Raw genomic sequence first — 16,715 nt, forward strand, 5'->3', positions numbered from 1 at the left:
TCTACAGACAACAAACTTCTAATATATAAAACAATTATCAAACCAATCTGGACATATGGACTAGAATTATGGGGATGATCAACTAAATCTAATGTTGCAATCATACATTGATCTCAATCCAAGATACTCCGTCAAATTGTTAATGCTCCCTGGTACGTAACAAATCATACACTACATACAGACCTACAGGTACCAACCGTACAGGAAGCGATACGCAAGAAAGCCACCACACATCATAACGCCATAGAATCCCACCCCAATCAGCTCATGGAACAACTCCTGGAACCAGTAAGCAACAAAAGACTCAAAAAACTGTGGCCAAGTGAACTACCCTTAAGTTAATGTATAGATACTAATTACAGATTATACAGGTGATTTCGCTGGATATCAACCTGTTCATGCCACTAGTCATTAGTATATCTAATGAGTAATCAGCACTTTAGCTTATAGAATTGTGTAATATTCTGATTGCTAAAATCTAAAATAAAAAAAAAATGTTTTAAGTCATGTACCCCAATTTCTTTTGGTCTCCTGTCCAATGTATGCCGGCGGCTCTTTTCCAGGAGGTTAAGCGGTAGAGGCGTGAAGCTGACTACTCACTTCCATCTAGTGCCGAGGTTAAGAATGCGCGATGCTCTAACATGGCGCAATGCTTAATTAGTTAAGCACAAAGGAATCTGAACCATCTTGCCTCTTGCCAGTTTATTTTACGATGAGCCGTTCAAGAAAAAATAAATAATTTATGACGTTCGATTTCAGTTTGATGTGAAATGGAGGTTATGTTAGGCCCAAACGAAGGGACACTAATTTCAACGTAACGGTCATTCGTCTCTCCCCTCCTATCCCCTCAGTTATTATAAGTAACTTTTCGACATATGTTAAGGGATAGTTAGGACATGAGTTGCTCAGAAACGGAAAGAAAGTTTCGATTATTTTTCCATGTGACGTCAGCATGGGGGGTCACGTGTAAAAGCGAGGGAAGTCGGTCGCCCTTATGGTATGTTTCGATCGGTAATTGCGCGTTGCCTACTAACCAGGCGCTACAAGTCCAAAGTAGGCTTTCGAATGTTTCGATGTGGGGCCGGCAGTTAAGTTGAAGTATCTCCATGTTACGCACCCGCTGCAATGGTAAGTTGCTGCCCGAAATCTATGAGAAATATATCTTTCAAAATTTTCTCGGGTGTATGCTACTGTCAGTGCTAAATATTTTCGAGAGAAGCCAGAAATATATTTTTACTAAATAGTTTTGAAATTCTTTCTGATGTTACTCCAGTGAGTAATGTGTGGAAAATATTCGTCCCACAATTACTGTGTCGTGTGTCATGGTACAAAGCTGTGGTGTAAATTTAGTGTGAAATAATGAAAAATATTTCCTGTGTTATAATTTTGGAAATGCATGAGAGAGCCGTGCGGAGAGTAGGTCTTATATTGTACTACATATTCGACTGCTTTGCTGGTAAGTAAATTGGGCAACATTGTGTGGTCACTGCCATCATTGGTCATTTTCACTTACTCAAAATAGATAACAAGTGAATTCTTTAGCTAAGAATTAAGATTGTGTATTTATGTGGCTTTACCTTCGACCGTATAACTTCGAGTGGTAGGACGGCTGGTGAATACTGATTTGAAAAGGGTTCTAATAGAAGTGGCTGTCACGGTAACTGAGCGGTCTAAGGCATGTATTGTCTTCGCTCGCTCGGAAGCCGGGATCGTGACTTCGAATCCCACATATGCCATGGATGTTTGTTATATATATGATTATTCTGTGTTTGTGTTACCCTGTGTTTTGATACAGGCCTTGCGACGAGCTGATCACTCGTCCAAGGAGTTCAACCGTCTACAAAATAATCAAAATAAAAGAACTCGACACCGTAAGGTAAAATAGGAAGGGATTAATTAAGTAAGGATCCAAAAGAAGTGGTGGTGGTCTAATCGAAGATGTGTAGGATATCTTTCCGGAGGGACTGAATAAAATTGTGACAAATTTCAATCCGCTTAGTGGGCGTTTCAGTTCATATTCGAACCGAGCCCTTTTTGAGCACAAATAAGAAGCCTCACCGCTGTAGCAACCTGCTCGGTAGGCCAGTGTAAGGGTACAACGTTGAATGCGTACGTCAGTTTCAGGCCCATGTCTTACTTGCGTTTTTCTTGTTTCTTAATTTCTATCTTCTTCATTTTAGTTTCTTGGGGTGGGGTGAGACTGAGTCCACTTGGTACGTCGGCCACTAATTGGCCTATTGTACCAGCTCCGCATGATGATGATGAGTGTGGAGCAGTCGATGGAATGAGAATTGGCAGGGGAAACTTAAGTACTCGGACAAAACCTGCCCCAGGGTCACTCTGTCCACCACAAATCTCACATGACCTAATCTGGGCTCGAACCCGAGCCGTCGCTGTGGGAATCCAGCGTCTAATCGCCTGAGCTATTGCGCCGCCTAAAGAGCTTTAACCGACTGATCTTCGTACCGGAGACGTAATGTGCTTTGTATGTTTCTCATTCAAAGTACGCCCACGAAAGAAAGAACTTTGTGTGACGGGTCCGTAAATTCTTTTCAAAATAAAACAACAATACAGACAGGGCCTAACATTACGTTTCGTTTAATCTTGCTGTCTAAAAGTCTGTTTGCTTCGAAAAGGTCCTGCGACAAATCTGCTCGCTCAAGACATTCCATGCTTTACTTTGGCTGTAGTTCAACTGCTGGCTTCCACTGCATGTTTTATATTCAGCCCCTCCCAAATGCAGCCCTGCCAATATTAAATCAAAACTCCAGTCTAATGCAACAAGATCAATATTAATATCACGATTGCGATATACTCATAACATAGACCACTTCATATTTCTTTTTATTGCTAGTGGGGTGGGACCAAGTCCCTTGCACTGCGGCCACTTCTGACCTACTGTACCAGCCCCAGATGATAGGTGAGGGTGATTGTGGAGCAATTTGTGGAATGAAGATTGGCAGGTGAAACCGAAGTACTCGGAGAAAACCTGCCCCAGCGCCACTTTGTCCACAACTTGACCGGGATCAAACCCGGGTCGCCGCGGTGGGAAGCCAGCGACTAACCGCTTCAGCTATGACGCGGGCCTTAGGCTGGGGCCACATGAGCGCACAAAATGCGTCCGTTGTAACGAACGTCGTGACGTCCGTTGTAGAAATAAACAAGAGAGGCGAATGTTACGCTTCATTTTGGCTCAATTTCAGACAAAAAACTACGCAACGCATTCTGCAACTGTGTGGTGTCCTCAGCAACGTACGTCATAAAGTACGTTCGTTACAACGGACGCATTTTGTGCGCTCATGTGGCCCCAGCCTAAGTCCACTTCCTAACTCACTACTCTCTTCAGTTCCCAATGTTTTTTCCTCTCTCAAACCTACCTCTATCGCAAGGACAAGCGAGCACTAGGTACTTTGAAAGGAGGACGATGTTTCTGCTCCCCTCCCCTTAAAATACAGTGTCTCTGATTACTCTCTACAGCCATCAGAGCTAAATGTATTCGTGTGAGAGAAACAAATTTATATTCGTATGTTGTTTGAAAAGGTAGATAATTACGAGAGTGTGTGCAGACTGTCAGAAAAGGGGAGCGGGCAATGTTAGGACAACGAACCGTACAGCCGGAACTCCTGAACAGATCCTATCGGCTTATGCTAGTGCTGCAAGTTTCTCTGTACTGCGGTTCACACACTGATCAGGTTCTGCATTTCAGCAGCTCCTTTATTTTTCTTCGTTTCTTTCTCTTTGATTTTTACGTTCTATGCTTTTGTATAGGCTCCTTTTTATTTTTCTTCATCCCTCAGTTTCTTTCACTCGTTTGTTTATACCAGAATTTCTCGTTATTGAGCACTCTTCCATTGCAACTCCTGCCTGCTACAGTGCTTGTAGTATTGTATCGCTTCTGCCTTTCCTGCCTTTAGTTTTGCATCAGCGAGACTGGTTATGCTCATCCGAAGTTTTCATCATTTTTATATTTCTTTCCCGATTGTTAATTTTATTGCTAGACTTTTTTCCAGTTAATAATCTCGTCGCTGCTCTTTTGAACCTTTTTATTTCTTTCTTGCTTTGCTAATTTTATTTCCATTCCTTTACATTTTATTCAGTTCCATTTTGTTGCTCCTTACACTACGAATCCCATATTTCTTGTAAGATTTGAGGTTTTCACGGCGGTGACTATGAAGAAAGCAGTCTTCTGGGATGTGGCACCGCGTAGATGTGGTGTTAACCGACGTTTCGGAGGAACGTATCGCCTCCAACTTCAGGGTAGAAGGAAAAATAATAAAATCCTCAAGCGAAGAGACCGTGAGAACCGGTACAAGCAGACTCTCACGGTCTCTTCGCTTGAGGATTTTATTATTTTTCCTTCTACCCTGAAGTTGGAGGCGATACGTTCCTCCGAAACGTCGGTTAACACCACATCTACACGGTCCCACATCCCAGAAGACTGCTTTCTTCCTATATTTCTTGTTTACTTTCCTAGCTATATTTTCATCCATTTCTCTTTAATTTATTATTATCCCTCTTCTCTTAGTTCTCATCTTTTGCACTTCATTCCCGTTTATTTAATTTCTCTTCTACGCCTCTCTGCCCATTATTTTATTCCTATGCAGTCGATTTTACGTTGTGATTTGTTCCAACGGAATGAGAACCTCTTGTTTCGGAACCGGCTATTGGTATTGCTGTTGGTGTTTAACATGAATTAGCAGGCTGGAATCCTTCATGCTGTGTCTAAATTTTCTCTTATTAAATGAAAATTTTGGTCTGTAAAACGCTGATTTTTTAAGTAGAGCAGTGAACTGGAGGAGAATAACAACCACCAGCAGACATAAGCACCTACACATTGCAAAAAAGAGAGGCTAATTATGTGCGATTCCCCTATATGTGACTAACGGTTTCTGAATGACACATGCTCCTGTTGATAATTGTGTGCACTCAAGTAGGTTTCTTCTTCTCAGTGGAACATGCAAACAGGCAGTGCGCGTTGTCGGGCAATTGTAAGAATATATAGGGCAAAGCAATTTTCTGCTCCCTTTTTAGCCTATTTTCCTTATTTTGAAAAATAAAAGGAGGATTGTGAGATATCACATCCTGCCGGTGTGTCTGTATGTCCCCAAAGCCTGAAAATCAAAAAGTAGGGTCAGAATAGACGGCAGTTGCTAGGCAACAGATAAGTAAACACTTTCCCGTTGGAACGAATATACACGCAACAATAGAAGAACTGATGGACGCGCTGTTTTCTTTGCGATTCTTGTAGTATCAGTTACTCAATATGTAGCGAAAGTAAAGCAGGTGATTAGTTCTTCTTAGAATTTCTTGCCTTTTGATTTCTTTACTTTTAAGACTATCATGTTATTTTAAAATTGATCTTTTAACGCATCGCTGATGCTCTTCATAATCTTGTTTCATTATATCGATAAATCTCGAATCACTAAATCTTATAATCTTTGATCTTCTTCTTAATGTTATTTTTACAGTACTGTCTGTAGGTGAAAATCAAAACTGTTCAGTTATGTTCTCTAGCCTGTTATCACTCCATTCACTAATACTTTTCTTTGCGTTTTTCATTATTTATACTACTTATTATCCTATTTCAGTTCTTTCTTAATGATCCTTTCGTGCTGTCATACCTCAGTATATCTACATGTCCTTCACTCAACACGTTTTCAGGATACGCTACAAATTCAGCATGTGCCCCATTTCCTTTGCTCTTAATAGAAAGTTCTGTAAACTATTGTTTCATGTCCGTCTGTCGTCCTGCTCGTCACAACGCCCAGATCACTTGACATAATTTGACAAAACTCGGCACGTTAGACGTATACTGACATCATTTCTATTTAGGACGATTTTCTGAAGTCTTGAGGCAAAATCGGATATTCCAATCTGGCGCCAAATTCGTAAACGGGGTACGCTGGGTTCTCTAAAGGGAATATTTTTGTGTAGGTGTTGCAAGAAAATAAGGTCATGTTATTTTGAAAATTTGATGAAGCGGAGGGCGAAACTTGCAACATGCAACAGCACCAGCAAAGAATTATATAATTTATAGAAAGATGATTGATTCTTGAAAACTTGAATATGATTTTCTTCCGTAACATATTTTTACAACAATTCTCATGGTTGCAGTACAGTAATTCAACAATACCCAGCGAGGTTCCGTGATGTTTTCAATTGAAATACGTCAGTACAATTAATAAGTAGTTTACAAACTGTGACAAAAGAAAGATTTCTTGCAGCCATGTTTTATCAACTTATTAGCATCTAGTACTGTTTCTTTGTTAAACTGTTGCTGTCTTAATATTTTTATAACATTTTTTTTCCTTGGCACTACAGCCCCAGTGGGCCTAGGCCTACCTCCATGAACTCCGTTCACTTCGGTTTTTCTAGATCTTACACATATGCTAGGACTCCTTGGGCGAGTGATCAGCTCGTCACAAGGCCTCTACCTGTAGACAAACACAGAAAAACGCACACAAACATCCATGCCCTGAGTGGGATTCGAACCCACGATCCCAGCTTCCGAGCGAGCGAAGACAGTGCATGCCTTAGACCGCTCGGCTACCGTGACCGGCATTTTTATAACATAATTTGGAGATATTTATTACATATTGCATTATTTAGAATGTACAATTTTAATAGTAATATATTACTTGATCTATTTTGCGTATAAATGATTGTTCCCGAAAATCTTGGTTAATCTGTTAATGTTTTCTACGAATATTAATGCACTAAAGACCCAATTACATAGACTACAGAAACGTAACGTGAACATGTGAATGCAGTGCACACATCACACAACACACGCCTTTAGAACTGGTTCTGTATGTGATTTGTTATAATTCCTAAAATGCCATCAGCATAACTGTTCAGTGTTAATAGTGTTTTAGTCTAACCGCTACTTGTTTCGACCCTATTTCTGGGTCGTATTCAGGTGGTATAGACATTTAATATAAATCATAAAACTCTCCATTCCTTATATTGTGATAGAACAGGGGTGAATGTCGGATAGTTTTGTAGATGGCATTATAAGACTGCTGTGTATAAACACAACATGTGATCGAGAGTCCATTTGTAGTAAACTTTTAACAATACAAAATCTTAGTATGAAGTATGAAGTAAGTGATAGAATTACTTCTGAAGCATACATCCATTAAAATTTCTCAGTCTTTCTGGTGAGGTTATAAAGAACTGTGAGTGGATAATCATAAAATTCAGTGTAGTTAAACAGAAATTTTCATTAGTGCATATATAATATAATCTAGTTTTTTTATTTTTAATTTCTTGGGGTGGGGTGAGACTCAGTCTACTAATTGGCCTATTATACCAGCCCCGCATGATGATGATGAGTGTGGATGAGTCTGTGGAATGAGAATTGGCAAGGGAAACCGAAGTATTCGGAGAAAACCTGCCCCCCAGTGCCACTTTGTCCACCACAAATCCCACATGACCTGACCTGGACTCGATCCCGGGGGTCCGCAGTGGGAAGCCGGCAACTAACCGCCCGAGCTATGGCACGGCCCTATATATTCTAGTATGTAGCTATGCTGAAGACTGAGACAGCATGTTCCTCTACCGCGCTGGTAGGCACCTGCAAGGTTACATGGCATCATAACCCAGAAGAACACAATATTAACCTTCACCGGCAAGTAAACCTCATTTCAGTTAGACCACGCACCCTGTTGTTGACGCCTGCGCGTCTGTGTTTGCAGGTCATGTTGCCAAATGCCCAGTGAAGTCGCTATGATGACCATTCGACCCGGGTCATTACCCAAGAGCCCGGAATCCAATGGTTTTAACGGTTTGACCGATACCACCAACTACGAGGGCAGGAAGCCTAGGTCACGTGGTTCCAGTCCAGCCGAGAAGGGCTACAAGAAAACGACTGTAGTTCGGAATGGGGCGGATTCCAGGCGGACCCAAGGGAGTACTCCTAGCGAGAAGTTCTCAGGGACCACCACACTTCCACAGTCCAGGGACAGCGAGTAAGTACCTCTAGTTTTATTATTATTATTATTATTAGAGGGGGGTGGCTTTCCCCATGCACTTAGACCAGTTCTTGGTTCATTGTGCGTCCCCCTTTAATTTCTACTGTCTCCATATCCTACCGGTACTGGTGCGTGATATCAGCCCCGTTCAGCCAACGAGGTCGGCCCTCGGTACCTGATATTTCCCCCCTCTATCAGAGGCATTGGAAACTACTTGGGCGGAAAATGTGTTGCCTGATTTTGCTCAGAGGTCTCCTAGAGACATGAGGATCTTTTACGTGCCGTAAATCTACGACACGGGACCCAGCCTCTAGTCTTAAGGCCATCTAAAACTTTTTGTAGGATGCTATGTTGGTTATTATTAAAACACATTTCCTGTAGGTACCGTTCCATCACATTTCATGTTTTCGCTTGCTTCCTCTGGAGCATAGGGCGTCTGTGAACTTCTGTGTTTCATTTCATTTTATTAGTCTTTTGACAGTTAGTGGATCAGCCCGTCGCAAGGTCAATACCTACAGAGGGCAACATAAACAGAAAAAACGCAGAGAGACATTCATGCCTCGAGTGGGATCCGAACCCACGATTTGATTGTTTGAGAGAGCGAAGGTAGTTCATACGTTAAACCTCGAGGTACCGTTCCATTGCAACTTATAATTTCTGTTGATGAAAAGGCATGTATAAGTATGCATCATGTTCAAGACAGTGAGATACATCAATTTCGTTCTTCTGAAACACAAATGAATTCACTGTGTAAGTCAGTACTTCTAAATATGCATTTTTTTCGCTTTTCCTTGGGCCCTGGCCTCTGATTTTCAGTTTCATAATCATTTTACAGACTGTAGGACTACATGTACGAGTGATCAGCTCGTCGCAAGGCCTCTACCTAAACACAGGATAACACAAACATAGAATAAACACATACCAAACATCCATGCCTTGTGTGGGATTCGAACCCACGATCGCAGCCTCTGAGCGATCGAAGACAGTACATGCCTTAGACCGCTCGGCTACCGTGACCGGTTCTAAGACACAGATAATACATATAAAGAAAGACGTTATTTGATAAACCTCCGGCAGATATATTTATAGTAATGTTTAAAATGTGTGTTTAATTGGTGTAACAACATCGAGTGGACTAGATTTTAAATGCTGCGTATGTATCCGATCTTAGAATGAGTGCTTTCCCACTTAAAATTTTAATATTACAGTCCTACGAACCTAAGCGCCAGATTCATAACGACAATTTCATCTCGAGTACTTCGCACGAATCCGAAACTAAATTAAGAAAGCGACAACAAATGAAACCGGAAAGACAGTACGTAACCCTTGACCCTTCCTCCACAGCTCTGAGCAATGGCCAGGTCTGTCCACTGGTTTGCGGTTCTAACTAACTCCAACATCAATTAACGTAATGCATCTTGCTAAAAGCCAGACTAGCGCGGAGAAGCGTGAACGACCAGAGATTTCTTTCTTCAACTGAACCCTTGCTCTCATAGTCCTTATGTAAGATCCTCTCTGACGAGAAGACGGGGTTGTCTCTTATGAATATGCTTGTTCTTTTGTCAAGTGTACGTAATCACACATACACGTATAGCATGTTATTGAAAATTCTTACTTTTGCACTATATACAACTTCTCTTTCAGTTCAGGCTTTGCAAAGCAGATCATGTCTATATTATTTATCTTATGCTACAACGGAAGCTTAGTCACTTGAACGGTTGTAGGCTTGACCATCCCAAAGTTTAAGCCTCTGACATTTTCTGCCTGGCTTCGCCTTGCACTGCACTGCGATCAAGAAGAGGGGATTCACTAACTGTCCTGCTTATAACTTCTCGGCACGGACCACGCAGAAAACATTATTCCTCTGTTGTTGTGTACTAGTCGCTGCATGTAACGATTGGCTGTTGTGCCTACTACAATAGGGATATGAAGAGCACCATCTCCTGTGATATAACACCATGGAGTCCCGTAGGATTTCATTGAAGTTGCGCAGGAATATACTGCACAACTCTTCAGGGTATAAGAGTAAGCTAGACATGCAGCAACAAGCAAGCAGTAAGCAAAGTTCTACCCTCTACCTCTCACCGCGGCGACTATGACGAGTACTTACTTACGTCGCATAGTCTGATATAACTTTACGGACGTTTCAGAGGAACAGCTATTTCCATCTTCGGGTTCACAGAGCAACCCAACCAAGCAGTAAGAACCCGTCATTCAAAATATTATTGGCCGCTTTTCACCTCGAAACACGTTGGACAGAGTTGGCTGAACGGGTTCCAGAGCCTGTCTGAACGCGGTGGCAGGGAGGAGTAAAGGGCGTCATCAGAACTTAGTTATCGTCATTACTAACGAATTCTCTGATACACAGTACCCTGCTCTTTCCGATACTTGCAAGTGAAAACAGTGATCTGAGTTGCCGCTTGCGAATGCTGGTGTGGGAGACACTGGTATATAGTTCACAATTTTCGTGTTCAATTTCTCTTAGTTTGTCACATGCTGTAATGATAACTGTAGGATTTACGTATAATGTTGCCTTTTCTTCTTTTGAGCCTTCACTTTATCCTGACGTTGCGACCATAGATGAACCCATTAATATAGAACTGCTGTTTAATGGTGTTATTCGGTATAAGTTTGGAAGAAATCGATCGTGGCCTACTTGAAGATTCCACGTTATAAAAAAGATATGTATTTAAATTTTGATTGAGAACTGGAAGAATTTTTAACCTATTACGGATAATATAGATAAGGTAAAGGTGGCCCTGTGCTTAATTAATTAAGAATTACGCCATGAAGACGTATGGGGGAGTGGATGTATAGATCCACATTTTCTTGACCTCAACACTAGCTAGAGGTGAGTGGTCGGCTTCACGCCTCGGCCACTTTACCCACGGGGAAAGACCTCTCGGTACCCATTGGATAGGAGGTTGGGTGGACCCCAGAGCCGGTCTGGACGATATGGAAAAGTGAAAATTCTTGACCCTACCGGAACTCAACTCCGAACCCTCGGCCTTGAAGCCCGTAGCCAGTCGCTATACCGACTATGCTATCCCGGCTCCTATTACGGATATTATCCCGAATTAATTATTAATAATAATGCTGTGACGTAAGACCTAATTTGATGTACAAAGCATAATAAAAATATGGTGGGCTAATGAAAATCATCATCATCATCAGTAATCTGTCAAGACGACAGGTCCACAGTCTCTTCCAAAACAGTTCTTCAACTTAATGCGATCTAGAGCTTTCTCCTTCAAATGACAGTATCCTCTTCTGTCCCCAAGGTCATCCAGCATCTTCTTACGTCTTCTTCCTCGTCTTCTGGTCACTTCTATCCGCCCCTCTATCTTTCCTTCGATAACTTCTTTTAGAAGGCAGTTTCTGTGTAAAACATGACCAATCCAATTAGCCTTCCGTTTTCTTATTTCGTGTAGGATATTCCTCTGCTCACTGACTCTAATTAACACTTCTTCATTTCTCACATAATCGTAATGAAAATAATTGATCTAATTTTATGACAATAGAACATTTGTAAAATTGACATTATCTATCTTCCTGCTTTTATCTAAAACTCCGCCCTGTTTATATTTGAAAACATAACATTTCGGATACAGGATCAAGTCTCCGAAATTCAGTGTTTTGAAATATAAATAGGGCGGAGGTTTAGATGAAAATAGGAAGATGGCAAATACTTCTTTTGGCTTATTTTGGACTTCATCCATCGTCTGCTATGTCTGGTATGTGTCCAGTGATTGAGACTAGCTCTTTGCAACGGGCCTAACTGAGTAGGTTTATCCTTCCCTACCCACCTGAAGACGGAGACAGATCAAGTCTCCGAAACGTCGTGGTACAGTACAGTACAGTATACACCATCGTCAGAATCCTTTCAAGTCTAACCAAGATGGCTGATGTCCAGAAATATAATATCTGTACCTAAGAAGTGTTGAATTGGGGTTTTATCTCAAGAATTTTCGATTCAAGGTCACTTCGATAAAGAAGAGGAGGTAAAGGGGAGAAGATTAGAAGAAAAGAGAATTACTTGTACATTTCCTTACACGTGATAGGAACGGCTTTGTTTATTGAATGTCGGACTTGGCTGTCTTTCTGTATGCCTCACACATAACAGGCCAACAGTTATAAACGTGAAACGTCCAACAAGCGCTCAACAAACAGAATACTTGATTGTCGTGAATTATTCACTGACTCCCGAAGGAACGAGTCTTCCGAAAGCAAACAGTCGCGTACCACTGATTCATGTACACAGGAAACAACGCAGAAGTTTCGCAATGTGGCACGGCTCGTTGCAGAGCTAAATCCGATATACGACACGCCAAAGAAGGCCTAATGTATTAACGCTGAGAGTTTGAAGTTGTAAGAGTTCTTACACCTAACATATTTTCTGCCATATTTGTGTACGTGTATATGATGTCTGCTGTTATACGAGTACTTTGTTATGGATATTTAGTGATTTACTAACAACAGCATTTTCAGGACGTCGCAATTCTGCTTTTCTAGGATCGTAGTGTCCAAATAAATGAACACTGATATTTGCCGAACCAGATTAATATTGAACAGATATTAGAGTATCGAAGGTGAAATGGTTATTATGAATTGCACAGCTCTAAGCTTCATGGAGCGGGTTATCCTGTTACGCATCGCGACCTATCAGACGAACATGCATGTGAGGTACAAACAATTGATGGTCCTTACTCTCACAGGAATCTGACAGAAAAACAACAATTAAACAAACTCCGTGGCCTGTTGTCCGCAAACGAACTATACCGACCGAGCGACCGCCCGTTTTCAGCGAAGTTAGTGCCAACTGTTGCGGACATAGGGTGTCACGTGGTCAGCCCAACGAATCCCCACAGCCGTGAATCTCTGTTTTCTACACCGGAGCCTTAAAATAGCTCCTCAATTATCCTCACGAGGCTGAGTGGACCCCGTTCCAGACCCACTACTTCTTAGAAAATCTGGTAGCGCTGGAAATCGAAAGCGAGACTTCTGGATCTGTAGGCAGGAACACTGACCACTAGACCACAGAGCGGTCACGGAATCTGACAGACACCCTGAAAAATGACGTACCAAATAAGGATGACAAAACAATATTTTTAATAGATTGTAGCTCTTGCATTTGAGGTCCTCACGCCGGTGACTGATGAAAGGTATCATCCGAGAAGTCCAGGAAGTTGCTGCCTGCTACGTGCTGTATTCTTCCTTTGCTCACTCTTCGAACGGGAAGATGGAGGCGGTCTACATGGCGTTATGTCCAAAAAGACAAGAACTCTTCATAAACAACTCATTCCCACTTTTGTTTCTTCTGCTGTGTTTAGGCAAATCTTATTATATCGAAATGTAGTCCTTTGCTCAGTTAAATTATTCTATACTGCTACAGTTACTGACATTTTGAAAATTATCAATCATCCTCTTTTATTTAAAAGTAACATTGCGGAGACTGGATTCTGTCTCCATCCTCAGGTAAAAAGCCTACTCAATTGGGCCAACTCAATGGGGCTAGTCGCTATCTCCGGACACTGGAACGAAAGTCAAAGTTATTTTACAACTGGCGGTTTACAGCCAATCAATTCGTCTTGACGTCAAGCTCCTTGAAATTCAACTTCCAGATATATATTTCTTTCTTCTACGAGCCTTTGCGGTAATAGTCTTCATGTAACATCCTCTCTAACAAGAAGATGGGGTTGTCTCTTATGAATAGGGTTGACCTTTTCCCACTCGTAGCATGTTATTGAAAATTCTTCCTTTTGTACTATACTATGCAAGTCCTTTGTGAGTACAGGCTTTGCAAAGCAGATCATGCCTATCTTACGTATCTAATGCTACAACGGAAGCTTAGTCACTTCAACGGTCGTAAGCTTGACTACCGCCAAGTTTAAGCCTCTTATAATCGTATTTTCGAACATCGGAACCAACACAACATAAACCATCAGAGGGTGTTAAGACAAATATTATATAACTCCACACACATGAGACCTTGCACCTATGGCCATGAATAATTTAACGGCCAGGGTCCATAAAACCAGTATCATAACAAAATAGACACCAACATTATAGAGGCACTTGGCTCATGTATGTGGAGTGTTTTAAATGTCTTAACTCCCGCAGATGGTCTACGTTGTATTTGGTTTATATATCCTATGTTGTGTTTGGTCTTGTGTTCGAAGATAGGGACTAGCTCTGTCATCTGAGCACAACTGAGTAGGCTTTCACCTGAGGACGGAGACAGAGTCCAGTCTCCAAAACGTTGCTTTTAAATAAAGAACAAGGCAATGGTTAATTCCCAAAGAGTCAGTAATTTTATTAATATACCATCGGTACAAACTCTTAGATAAATTTTATAATGGCTGGAGAAAAGACACGACCTCAGATTTATGCCTTCGCTTATACGTTTTGAGTAAAAAGCCTCATAAGAAGCTAAACACCGCTGTGCTCATCTATAAATTCAGATGGCTCGTTCCTGTTATGGAAAGAATTTGTCGGCCATCGCTTAAATGTTCTGCATTCTGTGCACAAGGTGAAAAACTGAACGCTCTGTACGTAGAAGCACAACAGCGGGCTTTATCCTGAGCCACTTGATTCCAATGGGCAACCTAATACTCTATTTCCTTTGATATAATTCTGGTGGTCTAGAGGTCAGCGTTCCTGGCTACAAACCAGAGGTCCGGGTTCGATTCCCGACGCTACCAGATTTCCTCTGAGAAGTAGTGGGTCTGAAACGGGGTCCACCCAGCCTCGTGATGATAATTGAGGAGCTATTTCAAGGAAATAGCGGCTCCGGTCTAGAAAACCGAGATTAACGACCATGAGGAACCGTTGCGCTGACCACGCGACACCCTCTATCCGCAAAAGTTTTCACTAAACTTCGCCGACAAGCGGCGGTCGCTCGGTCGGTATAGTTCACTTGTGGACTAAAATCACGTAGTTTGTTTCTTGTTTTTAATATTTTACTGTCATCTATATATCCTTTCAGGATTCACCACAAAAATACTACATTTTTTCATGCGCGTCATATGTCCTGACAACCCTATTCACTTCGCTTTAATTCCCCCAGCAAAATACAATGCGAAGGACACAAAGTGTAAAGCTCCATAATATACAGACATTTTTGGTCCTTTGTTAACTTTTTTCTATGGCGCTACAGCCCCAGTGAGCCTAGGCCTACCTCCATGAAACTCTCCGTTTCACTTCTGTTCACTAGATCTTAGACATTCGGTAGGACTCCTTGGGCGGGTGATCAGCTCGTCTCAAGGCCTCTACCTGTACACAAACACAGAAAGACGCACAAACACTACATCCATGCCCTGAGTGGGATTCGAACCAAAGATCCCGGCTTCCAAGCGAGCGAAGACAGTGCATACCTTAGGCCGCTCGGCCACCGTGAACGGCACTTATGTTAATCCCCCCCATAAAAAGTCAGTGTAATTGCAAGCAATCGTATGAGAACATGAGCATAACCAAATTTCGAAATGTCTTATGTTGGCTTAAAGAATGGTCCCTGTCCAACATAACAACCAATGAATGCAGCATTATCACAAAGCTTTAGGGGCTTGTTCTTGGGTGTGATCAAGCACACTTGGGAGCCCTAGGACATGACCTTCACTGAGGAATCGATATTTGACACCATGAGGGCGTAAGAATGGCTGGGTATTACCCGTCCCTCTATTCATCTACACCTACAGCACGTGAGAAAAGAAGCGATATGTTCTTCCGAAATTTCGGCAGACTTTCAACGGACTGCACGGCGTTATGTCCCAGAAGACAGTAGTCTTCATCACCATCGCTGTGAGAACCTCAAATCCTGCAAACTCTCAAGTTGATTTCCACTTGAATATAGATCTTGTGGTGCGGCAAAGAGCATCACGGCCAGCAGTTCATGTCACGGCACCTTATCGACACTGTAAATTACGATAATAGTCATTCAGGTGGTTAATTGCCGTTATGGACCCCCTAAAGTTCATTACCATGATTACCGTATCCTAAGTAAGTTCAATTTGGTCACACACGCCCTATTTCACTGAAATCAGTCGTAATAACTTTACCCCACCCCCATGTAGCCCTAGGCCTTCCAATTGATTTCTCCCCCTGAGGCCTTCAGACTGAAGTGCACTCTTGAATTGGCATTGCCTGCCCACGATATTCTCCTTGATTTAAAGCCTCTATGAATTAAAGTTCCTTACTTTTCTCATTATTTCATTTCCTCATGTAACTTCCTCTCTCCCCAGTGTAAATATTACCCTCCGTCCTTGTTTGGAGGGACTGAGAACAAGCATGAAAACATTACCGGCTGCTTCCTGGCTGAGAATCGCACCCCAGAGCTCTGGGCTATAAAGCAGGAATGTTACCCACCTTCGTAAGCAGGCCTGTGTATGTGTGATAGTGATAGTGTACGGACACTTGGGATTTGTAGTTGAATATCTGTTGAATATGAAGCCATAGAGTCCACAGTGGCTTGTTCTCCAGCTTGGGGTTTGAGCCCTGGATAATAAATCTTAAGAAACTGCTATGTTACGATTGTACCATGACTCCGCGGACTTGAATGGGATAGACTATTTGGGGGAACTCATCTAGGAAGAGTAGTTGACCTAATCCTTCCAGCCACACTAGGCCCTGGGGTTTACTCAGCCTCTAACAGAAATGAGTACCAGGAATTAATTAAATAATTTTCCTGGTGAGTAAAGCACGGCCGGCGCTTAAGGCTGACAACCTTACCGCCATCTTTGAGCCGAT

At 42.0% G+C, this 16,715-nt stretch overlaps 1 protein-coding gene across 4 annotated transcripts in view; it reads left to right on the top strand.

Moving 5' to 3' along the window:
• The window catches only part of LOC111867902 (kinesin-like protein KIF12), a 153,945-nt gene that overhangs the window by 51,254 nt on the left and 85,976 nt on the right, over nucleotides 1-16,715 (top strand). For 2 of the 4 annotated variants that reach the window (XM_023858119.2, XM_023858120.2), the window contains exons 1-2: nucleotides 1,028-1,128; nucleotides 7,698-7,970. In XM_023858119.2, the coding sequence (XP_023713887.1) occupies nucleotides 7,711-7,970 (260 nt within the window). In that variant the 5' untranslated portion in view covers nucleotides 1,028-1,128; nucleotides 7,698-7,710. Of the gene's footprint in view, nucleotides 1-1,026; nucleotides 1,129-7,697; nucleotides 7,971-16,715 lie in introns of those variants that run through there. The other 2 variants (XM_023858117.2, XM_033752849.1) reach the window with 2 other exon arrangements.

The sequence above is a fragment of the Cryptotermes secundus genome, unplaced genomic scaffold (assembly GCF_002891405.2).
Source record: "Cryptotermes secundus unplaced genomic scaffold, Csec_1.0 scaffold111, whole genome shotgun sequence".
Classification (NCBI taxonomy): Eukaryota; Metazoa; Arthropoda; class Insecta; order Blattodea; family Kalotermitidae; genus Cryptotermes; species Cryptotermes secundus.